The 16,465-nt window shown below is 44.4% G+C and overlaps 1 protein-coding gene across 1 annotated transcript in view; it reads right to left on the reverse strand.

Moving 5' to 3' along the window:
* The window catches only part of PRDM5 (PR/SET domain 5), a 177,789-nt gene that overhangs the window by 91,987 nt on the left and 69,337 nt on the right, over nucleotides 1-16,465 (reverse strand). The window contains exon 11 of the mRNA XM_053258589.1: nucleotides 4,855-4,948. Within this exon, the coding sequence (XP_053114564.1) occupies nucleotides 4,855-4,948 (94 nt within the window). The remainder of the gene's footprint in view (nucleotides 1-4,854; nucleotides 4,949-16,465) is intronic.

Genomic DNA, 16,465 nt, shown 5'->3' on the forward strand with positions numbered 1-16,465 from the left:
AGGATGAAGGACTGTCATACTCTATGGCATAACCCATATGAACTATGATCAGAAACCACTGGTCTACAGTTATGGCCTGCGACGCTTCTGCATAGGGAAGGAACTTAGAGCCTACTGGAGTCATGTCAGGCTCGCTTGGGGCAAGTGGGCTTGGCCTTTTGCATAAGTCTTTGGAGACTGTGAAGAAGACTTTTGAAAGGAGTTGTAAGGGTGATACCTGCTCCTTCTCTGGTCTTGTTGAGCGAAGGATTGATATGGAAATCTCTGTTGGTATTGTGAAGGCCAGAGGCATTGTTTGGATTGTCTTTGACAGACTTAGACATTGTTTTCATTTTGTGGACCCTCTCTAGGGTGTCATCTGTTTTCTTCCCAAAGAGGTTCTCCGCATCAAAGGGGAGGTCTTCAGTTCTTAGCTTAGCCTGAGTTGTGAGTGATGTAGATTTCAACCAGGCATGTCTACATAAGGCTACTGTTGCTACCACCATGGCACTTGACCCACAGTCTGCTTCATGGTGGGCAGAATGTAAGGGTGTGCACGGAACCGGCTGGCCCAGTTTGGTATGAGTCCAGACTGGACTCGAACCTGACCGGCCAAGTCCGTTCCAGCCCCCATCGAACCCACTTGCCACCAGTCTGCAATTTTTTTAAAATTTAAAAATAAAATCAAAATACCTCGAGCCCCTTCGGGAGGCTTCCTGTAGACCGCAGGGAGGGTGTCCGTGAAGGTTCCCCCTCCCTCCGCCAGCCTCTTAATTCACTGCCGCGGCCCGGGAAAATGCTTGTATTTGGCATGTTTGGGCCTCTGTAAGTGGGCATGGTGGCCATTTTGGCCACCACCACACATGCGTAAATGCCCCCTGCGAACCCTGGCATGACATGGCATGACACAGGGCCTTGCAGAGGTCATTTGTGCATGTGCGGTGGCCATTTCCTTTAAAAAATATTTTTTAAAAATGGCCACTGCACATGCGCAAATGACCTCACAGGGGCCATTTATGCATCCATTTATGCCAAAATGGCCACCACTCACACTTACAGAGGCCCAAATGGGCCAAATACAAGCATTTTCCTGGGCCACAGCGGTGAATTAAGAGGCCGGAGGAGGAGCCTTCATGAACCCTCCGGACTGAACCCTTGAACTTCCAGACCAGTCTGCACATCCTGAGCAGAGTGCAGCTGTTGCTTGGAGATTTGAAGGCCTTCTGTGAGGAATGTCCTTGCTGCTTCTCATTGGTCAGTTTGCAGCTGATTGATGAAAGGTTCAAGCTTCTCTAACAGGAAATGTGTGTATTGTGTCATGCAGCCTTGGTAACTGGATATGCGTAGTTGGAGGCTGGCTGTTGCATAGATCCTTTCCCCAAAGGAGTCGAGTTTCCTCCCATTATGGTCTGCTGGGATGGAAAGTAGCTTCTGTTTAGTGCCCTGTTAAGAAGACTCCACTACAATGGAGTTTGGTTTAGGATGCTTAAACAAGTAAGATGTGTTATTGTGATGGACCCTGCATAAATTTTCTAATCTTTTGGAAGTGGGGTGGATAGAAACAGGTTTTCCCCATGCACCTTTTACCACTTCTGTGTCTGTGAGTAAGAGAGGCAAGGATACTAGAGTTGTAGTAACTGACTAAAAAAGTCTGAATACAAGGTCTGCTGTTTCCTGTTTGGCTTGCTGCATTTCTAAACCTAAAGAAGAAGCCACCCATTGGATTTGCTCTGAGAACAGTTGGTAGTCATCAGCAGGGGGAGTTGTCTTTTCATCATCCAAGTGGGGAGAGTCTAGAGGGAGTTATCAGGTTTCAGTATCTGTATCAGATTCCACTGCTGGGACTTCCAGTGGTGTGCTGATGTTGTCTGAAGGGCAAGGTTCCAGCACAGGCTGAACTGGAACCAATTTCTTATTGGACTGGGTTTCTTTTTCTTTGGGCTTTGTGTTAGATTTGGGATGCCTATTCACCTTGGTTGTAACTGGCACAGTAGTCGAGGCTTCAGTAGCTCAGCTAGAGGTTGGGGATCGTGACCTTGAATGGGATTAATAGTGCCTAGGATTGTGCATGAAATGAGGGTTTCTTTCCCAGTCATCCAGTCCTCAGTAATAGTGTGCCCTCGGGTGACAGATAAGAGGTTGGATCTAGGCTCTACCAGCATTTGTTCCACTCTGGGTCAGGGGCGTATCAGGGGCACATGCCCCAGGTGCCACTTAAAGGGGGGCGCCATTTCTTAAAATTAATTGTTTTTTTTTAAAGGCCACCAAAAACAAAATGGCCACTGGACATGCTCAAATGGCCTCTGTGAGGCCCTAGACCATGCCAGGCCTTGCAGAGGCCATTTGAGCAAGCGTGGTGGCCATTTTGTTTTCAGCGGCCATTTTTTAAAAAAAATATTTTTAAAAATGACCACCACACATGCTCAAATGGTGCCTGTGAGGCCCTAGAGGCCAGTGGGAAGAGGGGGGAACTTTGCAGACCCCCCACAGCAGACCCCCCGAAGGGGCTACAGGTACTTAAAAAAATAATATAATATAGGTCACTGTACACATGTTCAGATTGACACTATGTACAGAGAATCAGGGCTTGTAAATACTGCGCTGAAGTTTATGAGCTAAGATTGTATTCATTTGCTCTTACTTTGCTTCTTGTGATAAGTGAGTTAAATGTGATGTCTTAATAATATGGCTATTAATGTTGAGTTTGTCTTTGAATCAGTGTGAAATCCTTAGTATTAAGGCCCACTGGGAGTTTCTTGCTCTCTTTCTCTCATTTTAACTGTCTTTCTGAAATACTAGGATATATTCCAAGCAGAGACACAGTTTACTCTGCATATCGTTTAATTATTTTCAGAGTATCGGGGAAAAGTCAAATTCTCGATTTATTTTTAAAACTTATGTAATCGTGATGCTACAATGTATAGCAGAGAATTAGACAGGCACTTCTATTTAGTTTTTCCAAGTATACCTCCGCATAATATTTAGGTATTTCATGAGCCCCAGCATACTGAAATTTGTAGTTTTCCAGCATTTTCTTGGTCTGGCTACATCCACTGCTAAATAGTTTTTGAAATATTAAAAGATTAATGAGCTTAACTTGTATTTTTCAGCTGATATTATGGTAAAGTTATCTGAAAGATGGGTGTCAGATGTTTGGACAGGGGGCGCAATTTCAGTGCTTGCCCTAGGCGCTATTTTCCCTAGATAAGCCTCTGCTCTGGGTCTGTAGAATTCCACGTCATAGCAATCAGGGGAGGCAATGATTCTGCAGTTGGGAGAGTATTGGTACCTTCTTCTTTCCCAGTATTTTAGCGGGTGCTTGCCATCAGTTCCTATCCCTGTTAGGGGAATCAGGCTATTTCTCAAAGCGCTGTGATTGCTGGTCAGGATCTGGCTCCCAGTCTGGTGGAAGGTCTGGGTTCCCTTCCCCTTCTGAATAGGGTTTGCAATTGGGATGTACTTCCTCATCCAAATCTGACAGGCTTGCTCTCATAGGAGATGTAGCTACTGATACCGTCACGGCCTTGGGATTTTGGGAGATGGCCGGTTTCTTCTTCTTCTTTTCCCCTTGCCCCAGGTCTGAAGCAGGTTTTTCTTTCTTTGGGGGCATCAGATCCAAGGTTGATGCCATGGCTATTAGGATCGCAGGAGCCAGTTGCTCCTTTGGTGGAGGGAGCATTCAGCCCGGCTTCGGCACCAACTGGGCCACCTGGGATGATTCGGGCATTACAAAGTCCAACTCTTCCATGCTGTGCATTACAATAGAGCTCGTAAAGTGCTCTTGAATGCTGGGGTGGGCGGGCCAGTCTTGCAAGATGGAGTTCGCATGCAGAGTCCTTTCCCAGAGGAGAGCACGGAGCACAGAGATTTTGTTTCTGCAGGTCTGTCTAGTAAAGGCTAGGCAGAATTTGCACAGATCCACCCTATGTGCCTCTTCCAAGCAAGCGAGGCACTCATGGCCGACCGATGAGAGTTTCACAGAGCATCATTCACAGAGTCTGAACAAAACTCTAGCAGCCATAGGTCGGGGGTGGGTGAACAAACCAAAAACACTAACGTTAACAAGTTGAAGAATGAGGTGATAAAGAGTAGTGAATAAATTGAAATAATAAGAGGACGGGATAATGAAAGTATCCAATAATCTCTTTCTCTCTCTTAGGTCTCTCCCATGTGTACTGGTGACAGAGGTTTCTTTGATGTCGCTGTTGTGATGGTCGGGAAAAGAATGAGGGAGTTAGGCGGGTAAGTGGTTCTAATTTGGCTACTAAGGGGATGGGGTTACTGCCAAAAATGAGATCTAAGCTCTGGAAGGATTCTGAGATGTGGTCTGTGTGTACGCAGACATCCTCAGTGTGAATGACAATCAGACCAATACAAAGAGGTCCATGTATATTGCCTCAAACACCAGAATGAACAAAAGGGGAAAGATTATATATTATTTTAAAACCATCATAGTATAAAATATTAGAATTTCAATTTGTCAGCTTCTAGCATTGAACTAGGATATATTTTCTGATGAGCCCTGGGGTATTTGCTGAAAATAAATTAATTCATTTTTTTGGTGTCCAACAGCTCCACTGTATAATAAAGAACTTTTTTTCAATCAAGTGGGGGTGCAATCCATCTCCTCAAAAGATACTTAATTGACTGACTGACAAACTTTGTGCCAGGGCAGAGTTTCAACTTTAGCACTGAATGTTCTGCTTTGTATGCATGTGTGAGCTTTCATCACAACTAACCCTAAATACAGATTAGGTGTATTTCTACGCATGCCAGATAATCTCCTTCACCTCTGTACTAACAGTGTGCTTAATCTTACACATTACAAGTGGATGATGGGGTGTGAACCTCTTGACCTTTTATATTAGCGCTTACTGTTATGAATGAGAAGGTGTCTCTGAAGAGAGAATGGGGTTCGGAATAACGCCTTGCATTCCTCACATTGAAATGGTCTCTCCTCAGAATGGGTCTGTAGATGAAAGACAACATACTGTAAGGAGAAGGACTCAGAGGTCAATCCGAAGTCATTACAATAATTGTGGCTAACCTTGCTGGCAGAGTTCACAAGAGATACTGCCTCAGATCACCAAAGAAACAACAAAAGCTAAATTCCACATGCTCCACTGATAGGGAAGCTAGTAATTTAGTTTGGTTGCTGTTATTCAAATAAACAAAGAAAAGCCTCTTTTTAAAGAAAAGCCTCTAGGATGGATCCGGAATTACACATATTTAACTTTAATTAAAAGTCTCTGGATTTCTGATGGCACACAGGAAATCATTTCCAGAGTGCATAGTTACTAGCTAAATGTATATTCACACAATATTTAAATCAAAATTAAAAACAAAAGAAAAAGAATACACAACACAAATTGTCAGCTGTTTCCACATATAAGGCCGGGGGATCTAATATGTCACTTTATACACACAGGAAAAACAAAACAATTTTTAAATTATTTAGAAGCATTACTTGTGACCTAGTAGTACACCAGTCAGATCTGTAACTGCATAGAAGTGTATTTATTTCAAACATTTAAATCTCATCTTTCAAGTTATGGTAATTTGCAAAACAGCTCATAATAAGATGTCAATTTAAAAAACCCAGCTGCAATTACAATACACACTTTAATACAAACCAAAACACCTAGCATTTGCTCACATATCCTGCAGTGTGAAACAGGAAGTGAAACAGGAGTTGTGTCCTCCTATGAGGCTACTTTGGAGCTCAGCCAGAGCATTGCCGAGCAACCAACCAACATAGAGGAGTGGGGAACAAATTTTGTTGATCTCCCTCACCTCTAAAAGTGGTATATGGCTGCCAGAAATATGTCCCTGAGGGCTGTGTGATCCTTAGGGGCATATTCCTGGTAGCACTTTTAGAGGGAGGGTAGAATCACTCCCATCCCCCTTGAACAGTTTCAGCTGGCTGAGTTCTGAAGGAGCCTCTTGTGAGGACACAACTCTTGTTCTGCCCTTTTAACACTGCATAACATGTGAGCCAGTTTCTCTTTAAGCAGTTACCTTTGCTGACACTCCCCCCACCAATACACAAATTGTTTTCTCAACTTCGTAAATGGGTAAGAAAATACAGTTCAAGACTTTGGTGCAAGATCTGCTATCACTGCTCCCATCTCACTGGAACACTGGTTCCCCCCCCCCCCCCGCTCAATTTGGATGGCACTTATAAATTTGCCTGCTAAAGAATACTGTTAACAATAGGAAAATATGAAACAAAAAGCAGTCTAGAAAATTATTAGAAAAAGATAAAGTAGTCAGAAAGTTTATGTTTTACACATAATTTTCCTTCAGGCTGATGCAATCCAGCTCCCTTAAAGTCAACTGGAATTTTGCAATGGAATTTGAGTATGGATCGTGCCCCGTGTTTGCTGTGGCTTAAAAAAAAAAAAAATTCTGTTCCTCTAACACTGGGTAGATACTTTTAAAATACAGATTAAAACATCAAGCTAAACTATTCCTATATTTATATCTACTACTTAAATAAAGGAAGTCTAGCATTGCTTCTGGAATTGGCAGACCTCAAGAAGGAGGATGTTCCACAGCTGGTGAACAGTCACCATGAACATATGTGCCTTACTGTTCTTATTTAGTGCACTAAGAGCACCTTCAAAGAGAAGTCCCTGGCAGATCATAGGAATGGTGACAGATAGCAGCTTGCTACTGCATAACTCACGTACGGAATGACTGAGAAATAAGGCTTAAAAAGGCATAATACATGGGTTAGCCAACGGACAGACTGTAAGGAGAATATAGTGACTCTATATCCTCTAATGCTTCTTCTGCCCAGTGGTTGTGCTACAAAATGAATGCACCCAACTCCCCATTACAGTTTTATATAGAGACTAGTTACAGGTGGGACAGATGAAGAATGCATGGTAAGAATCCTACTCAAGTGAATCTGGCACTGCTTCCACCATTTCCTGCAAAACCATAACAACAGAACAAAATGGTTCTTCAGATTACATCACAGTACCAAGCAAATGTCCTTCAGCTCACCTCAAATACCATTCACTCCTTTTGCATATCTTAGAACATGCTCTTTAAAATCAACAACCTGGAATTCGAGGTTTCCCAAGAAAGCTTATGGGGGGAAAGGTGAGGCATGCCACCTCCCCAGCTAAAAACTATACTATTGAGAAGACACGGCTCACTACATACAGGAGAGGACTCTCCTTTAGTTTTCAGTTTTTATAATTTAAAAGGTATAGCTTTAAAACAACTTCTAATTTGAAACTTAATTCTGATTGTGGTTTTAGCCTGACTTTTAACTTATTTACTTAATTTGATAAATTGTATTACTTCTATTTTACATTAAGGCTATTCTCACGACTGCAGGAAATCGGGCTAAGGGGGCCCAGCCCACTTTCCTGCAGTTGTGGGAACTGCCAGGAGCTGCGTGGCTCCTAGTGGTTAACCTGCTTAAGTTCCTCCCCACTTAAACGAGGTTAGCGGAGCGAGTGCTCTGCTAACTCCATTTCGCTGATCATGTGCCGCCGCAGCGTGGCTCCGCACCGCAGCAAGACACGAGTAGACCCCCAACCGGGAGGCTACAAGCAGCCTCCTGGCACGGGGGTCTCCCCAGAATGCCCCACACACGCAGCATCCTGTGACTTCCAGGGGCCAGGCGGCCCCTGATCCCCGCCACCCCTACAGGCTCTGTGATGGAGCCGGCAGTCATGTGGGCTGCCAATCTGGCCGCCCAGGGATGGCTCCCCACAGAGCGCGGTAAGGCTCTCCACACTGCTCATGTGGAGAGCCTCATTGTATCTATTTTATTGTTGAGAGCCACCTCAAGTAGTAGTGTACTGGAGGAGCGGGGTATAAATATTCAATTAATCAATCAATAAAGGTCTCTCCTCAACTGAAAATGATAGCCCTAAGCATCTGATGAAGCATCACTTCCTGCTGGAGAGCTTGGCATTTGTTGTTTTCTCTGCCTCCTACACTGAATTGGGAAGCAGAGAAAACTACAAATCCCAGGCTCCCCAGTCAGCATTTTCTGCTTGTGTATGCTAAGTGATATGAAAAAAACTCAATCTAGAAAGGGTATTGTGCAATGTTTTCAAATGGATCCTTGGTTAGATGAAGCAAAGCATGTTACCATTTAATGTCCCTTTTAATGGAAATTGTCTGGACAAAAAAATCTCAAAACCTCTATCCAATGTTCACATCATCGCTAGGCCTAATGGTCTAATCCCTAACAGCAGCTACTACAGAAAAGCCAAATCACGTCTGGACATAAAGAGACTGAACTACCTTCTCACCTCAACAGGTGGATCCTCCAGAACAGGGCTGAGACATTTGGATGATACTTTGCTGTGGGGAAGCTTGCACTGCTGCTGATTGTGCTGTACCTGTTCTGTGGATAAATAGAAGGCTTCAGTCTCCAGGGCTGTTAATCTGGCACCATGCATGAGTGAAAAGTCCACTCACTTTTGTTTTAAATCCCCCACCCCCTCATTTAAAAACACATTTGGGGGCTTGCTTAGGCGATCAGTTACCCTGGTCTTACAAGTTCTCAAAATGACATTTTCTGATTTATATGATATGGGGTTGTACAGAAGCTTTAGCAAATTGAAAGCATAGTAAAGTGTCCCCAGTAAATTAGGGGACTTTGAATCTGCCTCTCACACCAAGTTCAGGGACCTTTGAAATAACAACATTGGCATATACTAGATGGAGGATGGAATTGAGAATTCAGTGTTACAGCCCTAGTCCTTGAACATGAAAGTGTGGATATATTGCCCTGGGAGTTCTTGTCTGCATAAAGAAGTGTTCTTAATTCTGCTGTATCAACTCGCAAACAAATTATGTCTGGCTTTCCTGAACATCTAAACAAGCCCTTGGTTTTATTCAAATAGCTGGAGTATAGTTTCATTTTGCCATTTAACAGCCCTTTGTTGGCTTTTCTAACTCTCGCTTGTCCGAGAACCAAAGCCACAACTGTTTACCCTACAAGAAGGCAGCACAACTTCAGCTCTCCAGCTGTTTTGGGACAACTCACATCATCCCTATTGGCCACTATGGCTGGGGATGATGGGAGCTGTAGTCCAATAAGAGCCAAAGTTGTGCAGCCCTGGCTTACAACAATGATCAGGGCCTATTTAAATGTTAACAGCCACCACATAGAGGCCCCTGAAAATCACTGGGTGTGAAGTTTTAAAGGTTCTCATTCTATTCATCTGCTAAAATGTGGGGAGCACATCACTAGCTTTCAACACCATTGACCATAGTATCCTGGGCAGCTTGGCACATCTGGGTTTGGGAGGCATTGCTTTGCAGTGCTCTGATTCTATCTGGTGGGCAGGTTTCAGAAGGTGGTGCTGGGAGACTCCTGCTGGCTGCTGTGACCACTGGCTTATGGAGTCTTGCAGGATTGTCCCCATATTTCTGTTTAATATTTACATGAAAGCACTGGCAGAGGTTTTCCAGGAGTTTGGCATGGAATGTCATCAATAGGCTGACAATACCCAGTTGTACCTTGCCCTGCCATCCTCAGCTAAAGGCTGTGTTGCTTTTGAATCAGTGCTTGGAGATGGTGATGGACTGGGTATGGTTTACCAAATTCAATCCAGACAAGACAAAGGTTCTCTTGGTTGGGAGATCTTCTGATTTTGGAGTGGGTTGTCAGCCTGTTCTGGTTAAGGTAGCAATCCCACTGAAAGAACAGGTACACAGCTTGGGTGTGTTCTTGCACCCAAGGTCTGCTTTTGGATGCCCAGGTAGCATCCATGATCTGGAACACTTGGCTGGAGTGCCATCTGCACCTGTTCCTGGGACAAGAAGACCTTGACACACTGGCCCATGCTGTTTTCTCCGCTCATTTGGACAACTAATGTGCTCTATATCGGACTGCCCTGGAAGACCATGCAGCAGTGAGGGTCTTAGGAAGCACACAGCACAAGAACCATATGACCCTGGTTCATGCACTGGTTATCAATGTATTTCTGGGTGTGAATCAAGGTGCTAGCTATTACTTTTAAAGCCCTAAACAGCTTAGGAACTTGTTACCTGAAGAACTGTCTTCCCGTGCAGGAATCTGCCTGGCCCATAAGATCTTTTAGAGGCCCTCCTACACATCCCACCAACATCTGAGTTAGCAATGGTATGTGGGTGAGCCTTCTTTCTGATGGCTCTGCCCTCGGAATGCCCTTCCCTCTCACATTCAAACGCTCCCCTCTTTATCCATGTTCAAGTTGCAACTGAAAATGCTGTTCTTCCAACAGGAGTTTTTAGAGCTCTTATGAATGCCATGCTGGCTAGTGGTGCTAATATTATGGTTTTGCTTTTTACTGCTTTTAGATGAATAATATATTGCTGCTCTTATTTTCTTATTTGTTCTTGTATTTTACTGTTTTATTTTAATTTTTCTTAGCTAGCTCATGTAGGTGAGGTCTACATTTTAAAATATGTAAATAAATAATGTACAAAAGTATCATCCATTCCATCCCCATGGTGTTCACCTCAAAACACAACTAGGCCTTTCCACACTAGAAATAAACTGAACGTGCCACACAGTCCTTTAATGGGTGCTTAATACCTGGGGAGTGGTTCTGTGAAAAAACAAACAAGGTCCCTTTGGGACTTAAATGGGACTTTCAAAAATGTACTGCATTACACAAATGTATACAATCAAAACCCTAGTTGCTAACCATCTTATCTTCCAAGCACAACTCCAGTGCAAATGCCTTGTGCACTACACAAGGGAGAACAGGACACCTCTGACTCCAATCAAATCCCTTATAAAAAATGCCATCTTAAACCACATCAGTTACCACACTGCCTAAACTTGGAGAATGTTCAAACCCACACTTGGTGTCAGCCAAGTTTATTTTATCCTAATATTCCAGGACACACCCAGAATATGAATCCACATGAAATTATCCACAGGTGTCAAGGCAACCCATGCCCAAAACATATTAGAGACTCTAGAAAGGATACAATCCCTACATTCTGTTTTTCATTACATATTCTTAAAGGAAATCTCTATTATACCAATTTCACTGGGAAAATGACAATTTTTTTTTAGAATATCACATTTAAAAATATGTTTTCTGTTATATGTGTTAGTTTTGCATTCTTGAATAAAGCATGCCCTTTGCAGACTGCAGGAAGCTGCAGAAAAAAGCTGCAGAAAAAAGCTGCAGAAATATTCCTCATGCCTTACAGAGATTTGTTAGATGTACTTTGGAAAGTAATAATCTACTTCGGATCAGGTCAAGTTAAGATACTGGGGGATATATTCTACTGAGCCAGACCTTTGGATCAGACCACAAAGCCTAGTAGAGTTGGACCTCGTTAATCGTGGGTCCAGCACTTGCGGTTTCATGTATCCACAGTCAGGTAATTCACACCCAACATCAGTATACGTGAGGAAAACCTGGTGGGGAAAGGGTTAAATCTGCATGTCCGCAGATCAGAGACAGCCAGAAATGACTGCAGAGGTAATTTCCGGCCACCATTTTGCATTCCAGAGAGACTGGGGGCCATTTTATGGCTCATTTTCACAAAGAAAAGGTCTGAAAATAGCAATTTTTTAATACGTAAAACTGGATTTCAGCATGGGGGGGTATTTCAGAGCACGGGGGACCTGCGAAACATGGTAGGGCACTTTCTCGTTTTTTCAGGGCCATTTTCAGCAATTTTTCAGCAAAAAACCCAGGAACCTAACCCCCTGGGTTTCCATTGCCCCAATGACTCAGTATTTGTGTTTTTGGTATCCACAGCAGTAGCTGAGAATGGAACACCCATGAATACTGAGGCCCTCCTATACTAGTTTCTCCAAAAGTATTTTCCAGTCCAATTAAGAACCCTTTAGATAGATGACAGGAACAGGAACCTTATCCAGACATTATTTTTGTATGTTTATACAGAGTCTGCACACTCATACATGTTTTTGTATGCATGACCATACCTGTGTTCATTTAAAAAGTGAATCTGGGTACAGGCCCCTCAAATTCATGGGAAATGTATTACTGTATCGGTGCTCAGCATAACATGTTAGGGTATGATTAGAGATTAAATAAAAGGGCCTGTTTCAAGCTCAGAACAAAATAACCCTGTTTCTATTCGAAACTTTTTGACATTCTTTTAGCCATTTTAGAGGCCTGTGCTGATTGGTTTTCTGGTACTGGCTTCCAATTGGCTTGCGATCTCCTTACTTCTTGGTTGTCTTGTTAGCATACAAATCAAGTGTTGTCATGGGCAACAGCACCCACATTGGCTGGGGACAGGAAAGAGAGGGGAAAACGCAAAAGGAGGGGGTTTCAAAATATATTCAAATGGACTGGGAATCAGAGAGAGTGAGAGAGCATGCCTTTATTGTGTGCCTCTCTTGCAAAGGATATATGTGAACCCCATTATCCACTGTGGTTCCGTACTCTGCTACAACTGGAGATAACGGAACCGCGGATAACAAGGCATTGAGGCAATGGGAATGGGGTGGGGGTGATTAGGATCCTGGAGGCTGGGAAAATGGGCAAAAAATGTCAGTAAAGGGGGGGGGTGCCCTACCATGTTCCATGTATCTCCAGCTATCCAGGAATGTCCCCCCACCCCGTCCCCAAGTTCCCCATGAAAAATCACAGAGGGAAATGTGTGTGTGTGTTTTTTTTTAAACCAAGCCACAAAATGGTTCCTTTTCTGAAAATGATGGACAGCAATTACCTTGGAGATCATTTCTGGCCACTCCGACACTGCGTATAAGCAAAATTAATCTTTTAAAAACCCATTTCCCCCCTGTGTATGCTGAGGTTGGGTATAGATTACCCAAACGTGAATACATGGAACCACAGATGTGGGTTGCACTAATAGCACAGTTTCCCTATACATCAGGAGAAGAGGAAGGAATCAAGGAAGGTTTGACATAGTGGTTTTCTCAGCACAGAGTATAATATGCCATGCTATTGCTGCTATAACCCTCTGGTTTAGCTGGATTTCAGATTGACAAAGGCAGAATTAGGGTGCCTGCCTTCCTTGATGGTTTGGTTGGTTTGTGAAGCGCCTCCATGTAACTTAGCCTGCTCTCCCTGCAGCCGAGCAGCCGCTTGTAGCTAGGCGGCCAGATCCCGCACGGCTGCCGGCTCCATCACAGAGCCAGCGGGGGCTGCAGGGATTGGGGGCCGCGTGGCCCCTGGAAGTTCCAGGATGCCCCACGCGAGTGTACGGGGCATCCTGGAGAGACCCCCGAGCCCAGGAGGCTGCTTGCAGGCTCCCAGTCAGGCGTCTACTTGTGTGTTGCCACACGTCCCAGTGACACACGAGCAATCAAATGAGGTTAATGGAGCACTCAGTCCGTTAGCCTCATTTAAGGGGAGGAGGAATTAGGCAGGCTCGTTGCCTTGGGAGCACCGGGCTTGCCTGCGAGCCCAGTGGTTCCCATGATCCCTGGAAAGCGGGCTAAGCTCCCTTAGCCCGCTTTCCAGAGGTCGTGGGCATAGCCTCAGTGTTGTGGAGACAAATGGACAAGCAGTGTTGTGTGCCTTAGAGGGTTCTGCCGGGAGAGCGGGCTTGGCCTGCAATCCCTGTAGAGCAGAGCACCTTACCTGGGTGGCTGGATTGGCCACCCACATGATTACTTCTGTCACGGAGCTGGTTGAGGTGGCGGAGGTCAGGGACCGTGCAGCCCCCCGAAGTCCGAGAATGCCCTGTGTGAGTGCATGGGGCATTCTGGGGAGCCCCCTGGTGCCAGGAAGCTTGTGCAGCCTCTCGGTCAGGGGTCTCCTCGTGAGTCACTGCGGTGCGTGACTCACAATCACAAAAACGGGGTTAGCGGAGTGCTCACTCCACTAACCGTGTTTAAGGAGGGGAGAACTTTAGAGGGCTGGCCACCAGGAGCCACATGGGCTCCCTTAACCCGGTTAGGCATCCTTAACCCGGTTTTGGCTGGCCAAAACTATTCTCACGACCAGCAAAAATCGGGCTAGAAGAGCCTAGCCTGATTTTTGCTGGTCGTCTAAACCACTGGGCTTGCAGGTGAGCCCGGTGGTTTACAAGCGGGTTACACGCTTGCGAAGCCCTCCCCTTAGCCCAGGTTAGCAGAGGGTTTCCAGATCATGTGTTGCCGCAGTGCGGCCCTGCGCTGTGGCAACTCACGAGGAGACCCCCGAGCGGGAGGCTAAAAAACAGCCTCCCGGCTCGGTGGTCTCTGGAACTTCTGGGGGCCACGTGGCCCCTGAACTCTCAAGCCCCCGCCAAAAGAAATGGGCAAGAGGGTGAATATTATTATTTTTTAACTCTTTCCTCAAAACCCCCATAGGGTCCTAGGATTCAAGTAAGACCAGTGGGCAATCTTATCAATATGCTGGATGTTGCATCTCAGACATCACCGCTGAGAAATTCTTACTTGATTCAACTGTGAAAACCTGAAAGTCAAAACTTTTCAGTTCTAGACTTAAAACTAATAGCTTAAGAAAACTAATAAAAAACAAATGAATTTGGGCCTCTTTTTACTTGCTGTCTGGTTTCTGAGCTTTCAGCCCACATTGCTATCGTATTTCTCAGTCTTATCTCTGAAACTACAAGAGTGTAAAAGAAAAGAAAAAGAGAAAGCTGAGATTCTCAGGCTTCTGTGAAAGCCACTGTAGCTCATTTAGTGTAGCTGATGCCAGTTCTTATGTGCATTCTTTTTAAAATGTGGTGTGAGTTTTCAACCCCTTAAGGCTGTACAGAAAGGCTTAAAAGTTTCTGAGCCTAGTGAACTCTCAAAAGCCAGAAGCAAGGCCAAATACAATTCCCAGTTGTGGTGAGAGGGGCACCAGTGCCCTGTTTAGCTCTTTGCCCCTCCCAATAATTTGCAGATACATGCAAAATGTACACATTTGTGCACTCATAATGCATACAAGATGTAGGATTTTCTGGTACAGAGTACTAGTCACATGATCCAGCATTCAGCTCTTCATTCATTCATTAGCACCAATCATACTCAATCATGGTCAGACCAATGGCTTGACTCAAATATGGCAGAAAGTAGACCATGGTCCCCTAGCAAACCATTTCAGCAAATGCATATTGCATACTAGAACACTGAATTAATACTAGTTATGCCTTCATTGTTAAGAGAGCCAGATGCATTGCTTGCTTTACAAACGTAAAGCATACTGGTAGACCAGGGCTGCACAACTTCGGCCCTCCAGCTGTTATTGGACTACAGTTCTCAGCATCCCCAGCCACAGTGGCCAATAGTCAGGAATGATGGGAGTTGTAGTCCAACATCTGCAGGAGGATCAAAATTGGGCAGCCCTGTGGCACACCATGAGGATTCTGGTTAAAAGAACCCAGAAGATCATGCAAACCAAAGCCACCTTATGTTTGCTCAACTTAGTCCAATGCCAAGTTTCACACTCGTATCTCTAGCATTCTCTAGCAAGGGACTGTCCCAGTCCTGCTACTTGAAATGTCTGCAGTGCAGAAGCCAGAATTCAGTCCTAACTCTTCACACATGGAAATACACTGATATGAGCAAACTCTGCAACTCAGCTGCAGCCCTCGAAAAGCAACATACACTTTGAAGGTAAAAAAACCCACACTGGAGCTTGATTCCAAGCAAAATGCTTGAGAAACATTTTGCTTCAGGGCAACAAGAACTGCAAGACACTCCTCCTGCCCCACAATTCATTTTTACATTCAAAGGTGAACTGCCCAGTAATTTCCATCTAAATGTAGCCACTTTGTAAGATGTACGTTACATATGTAAGCTACAATCATGGTATATATACAAGCTCATCTGTCTTTCAGCAGGCTCATGCATCCTGTCTGTGTTAGAGAAAACAATAGTCGCTGTTTCACCTTCCAAGACGCATTCTGGTTATTATTACTATTCTCATAAGATTGATGGCTAAAAACACAAAAGATGGTGCAAAGATCCGGTGCCAAATTCCCAGATGGCATATAACATGAGCCAAACTGTGAAAAATATGGAAGTGCTGGTATATCTGTTTCATCAAAGTACTGGGGGAGAGGGAGAGAGAGCAAGCGGTTCCAAAGACTAAGCAGGAAACCAGCCAGATAATTTTTTACAGTCTTGTAATTCTGAAGCAGCAACAGTCAGGGGTGCAGCCGTGCTATTGGAAACGTAACCTGGGGTCAGAAGTAATGACAAGCATTACTGAAATTAGGGCAGGCAGATTGGAGCTTTAATTACACAGCCAGGAGTCTCTCCTTAGGATGGCTGCATGTGAGGTTCTTCTGGAGCACAGTTTCTTTGGCTGCTGCAATCATGCTTTACGCAAACATTATCATTGGCAATTGGGTATTGCTTCAGTGTTTCTCCTAGAAATCACAATGATAAGGAACGACTGCAGCTTTACTACAGGTTTCAAACTTTTTTTAATGGTAAAATATTGCTAGAGGGACACACTTAATGCAGGTGGGTAATCAACTGAATGGGTTTGGGATGATTTGAGGGGGCGGGGAAACCAAAAAAACCCACAAAACAATAAACAGAGATCCGTTGATTATCCTGATATGTAGG

The sequence above is a fragment of the Hemicordylus capensis genome, chromosome 5 (genome assembly GCF_027244095.1).
Source record: "Hemicordylus capensis ecotype Gifberg chromosome 5, rHemCap1.1.pri, whole genome shotgun sequence".
Lineage (NCBI taxonomy): Eukaryota > Metazoa > Chordata > Lepidosauria > Squamata > Cordylidae > Hemicordylus > Hemicordylus capensis.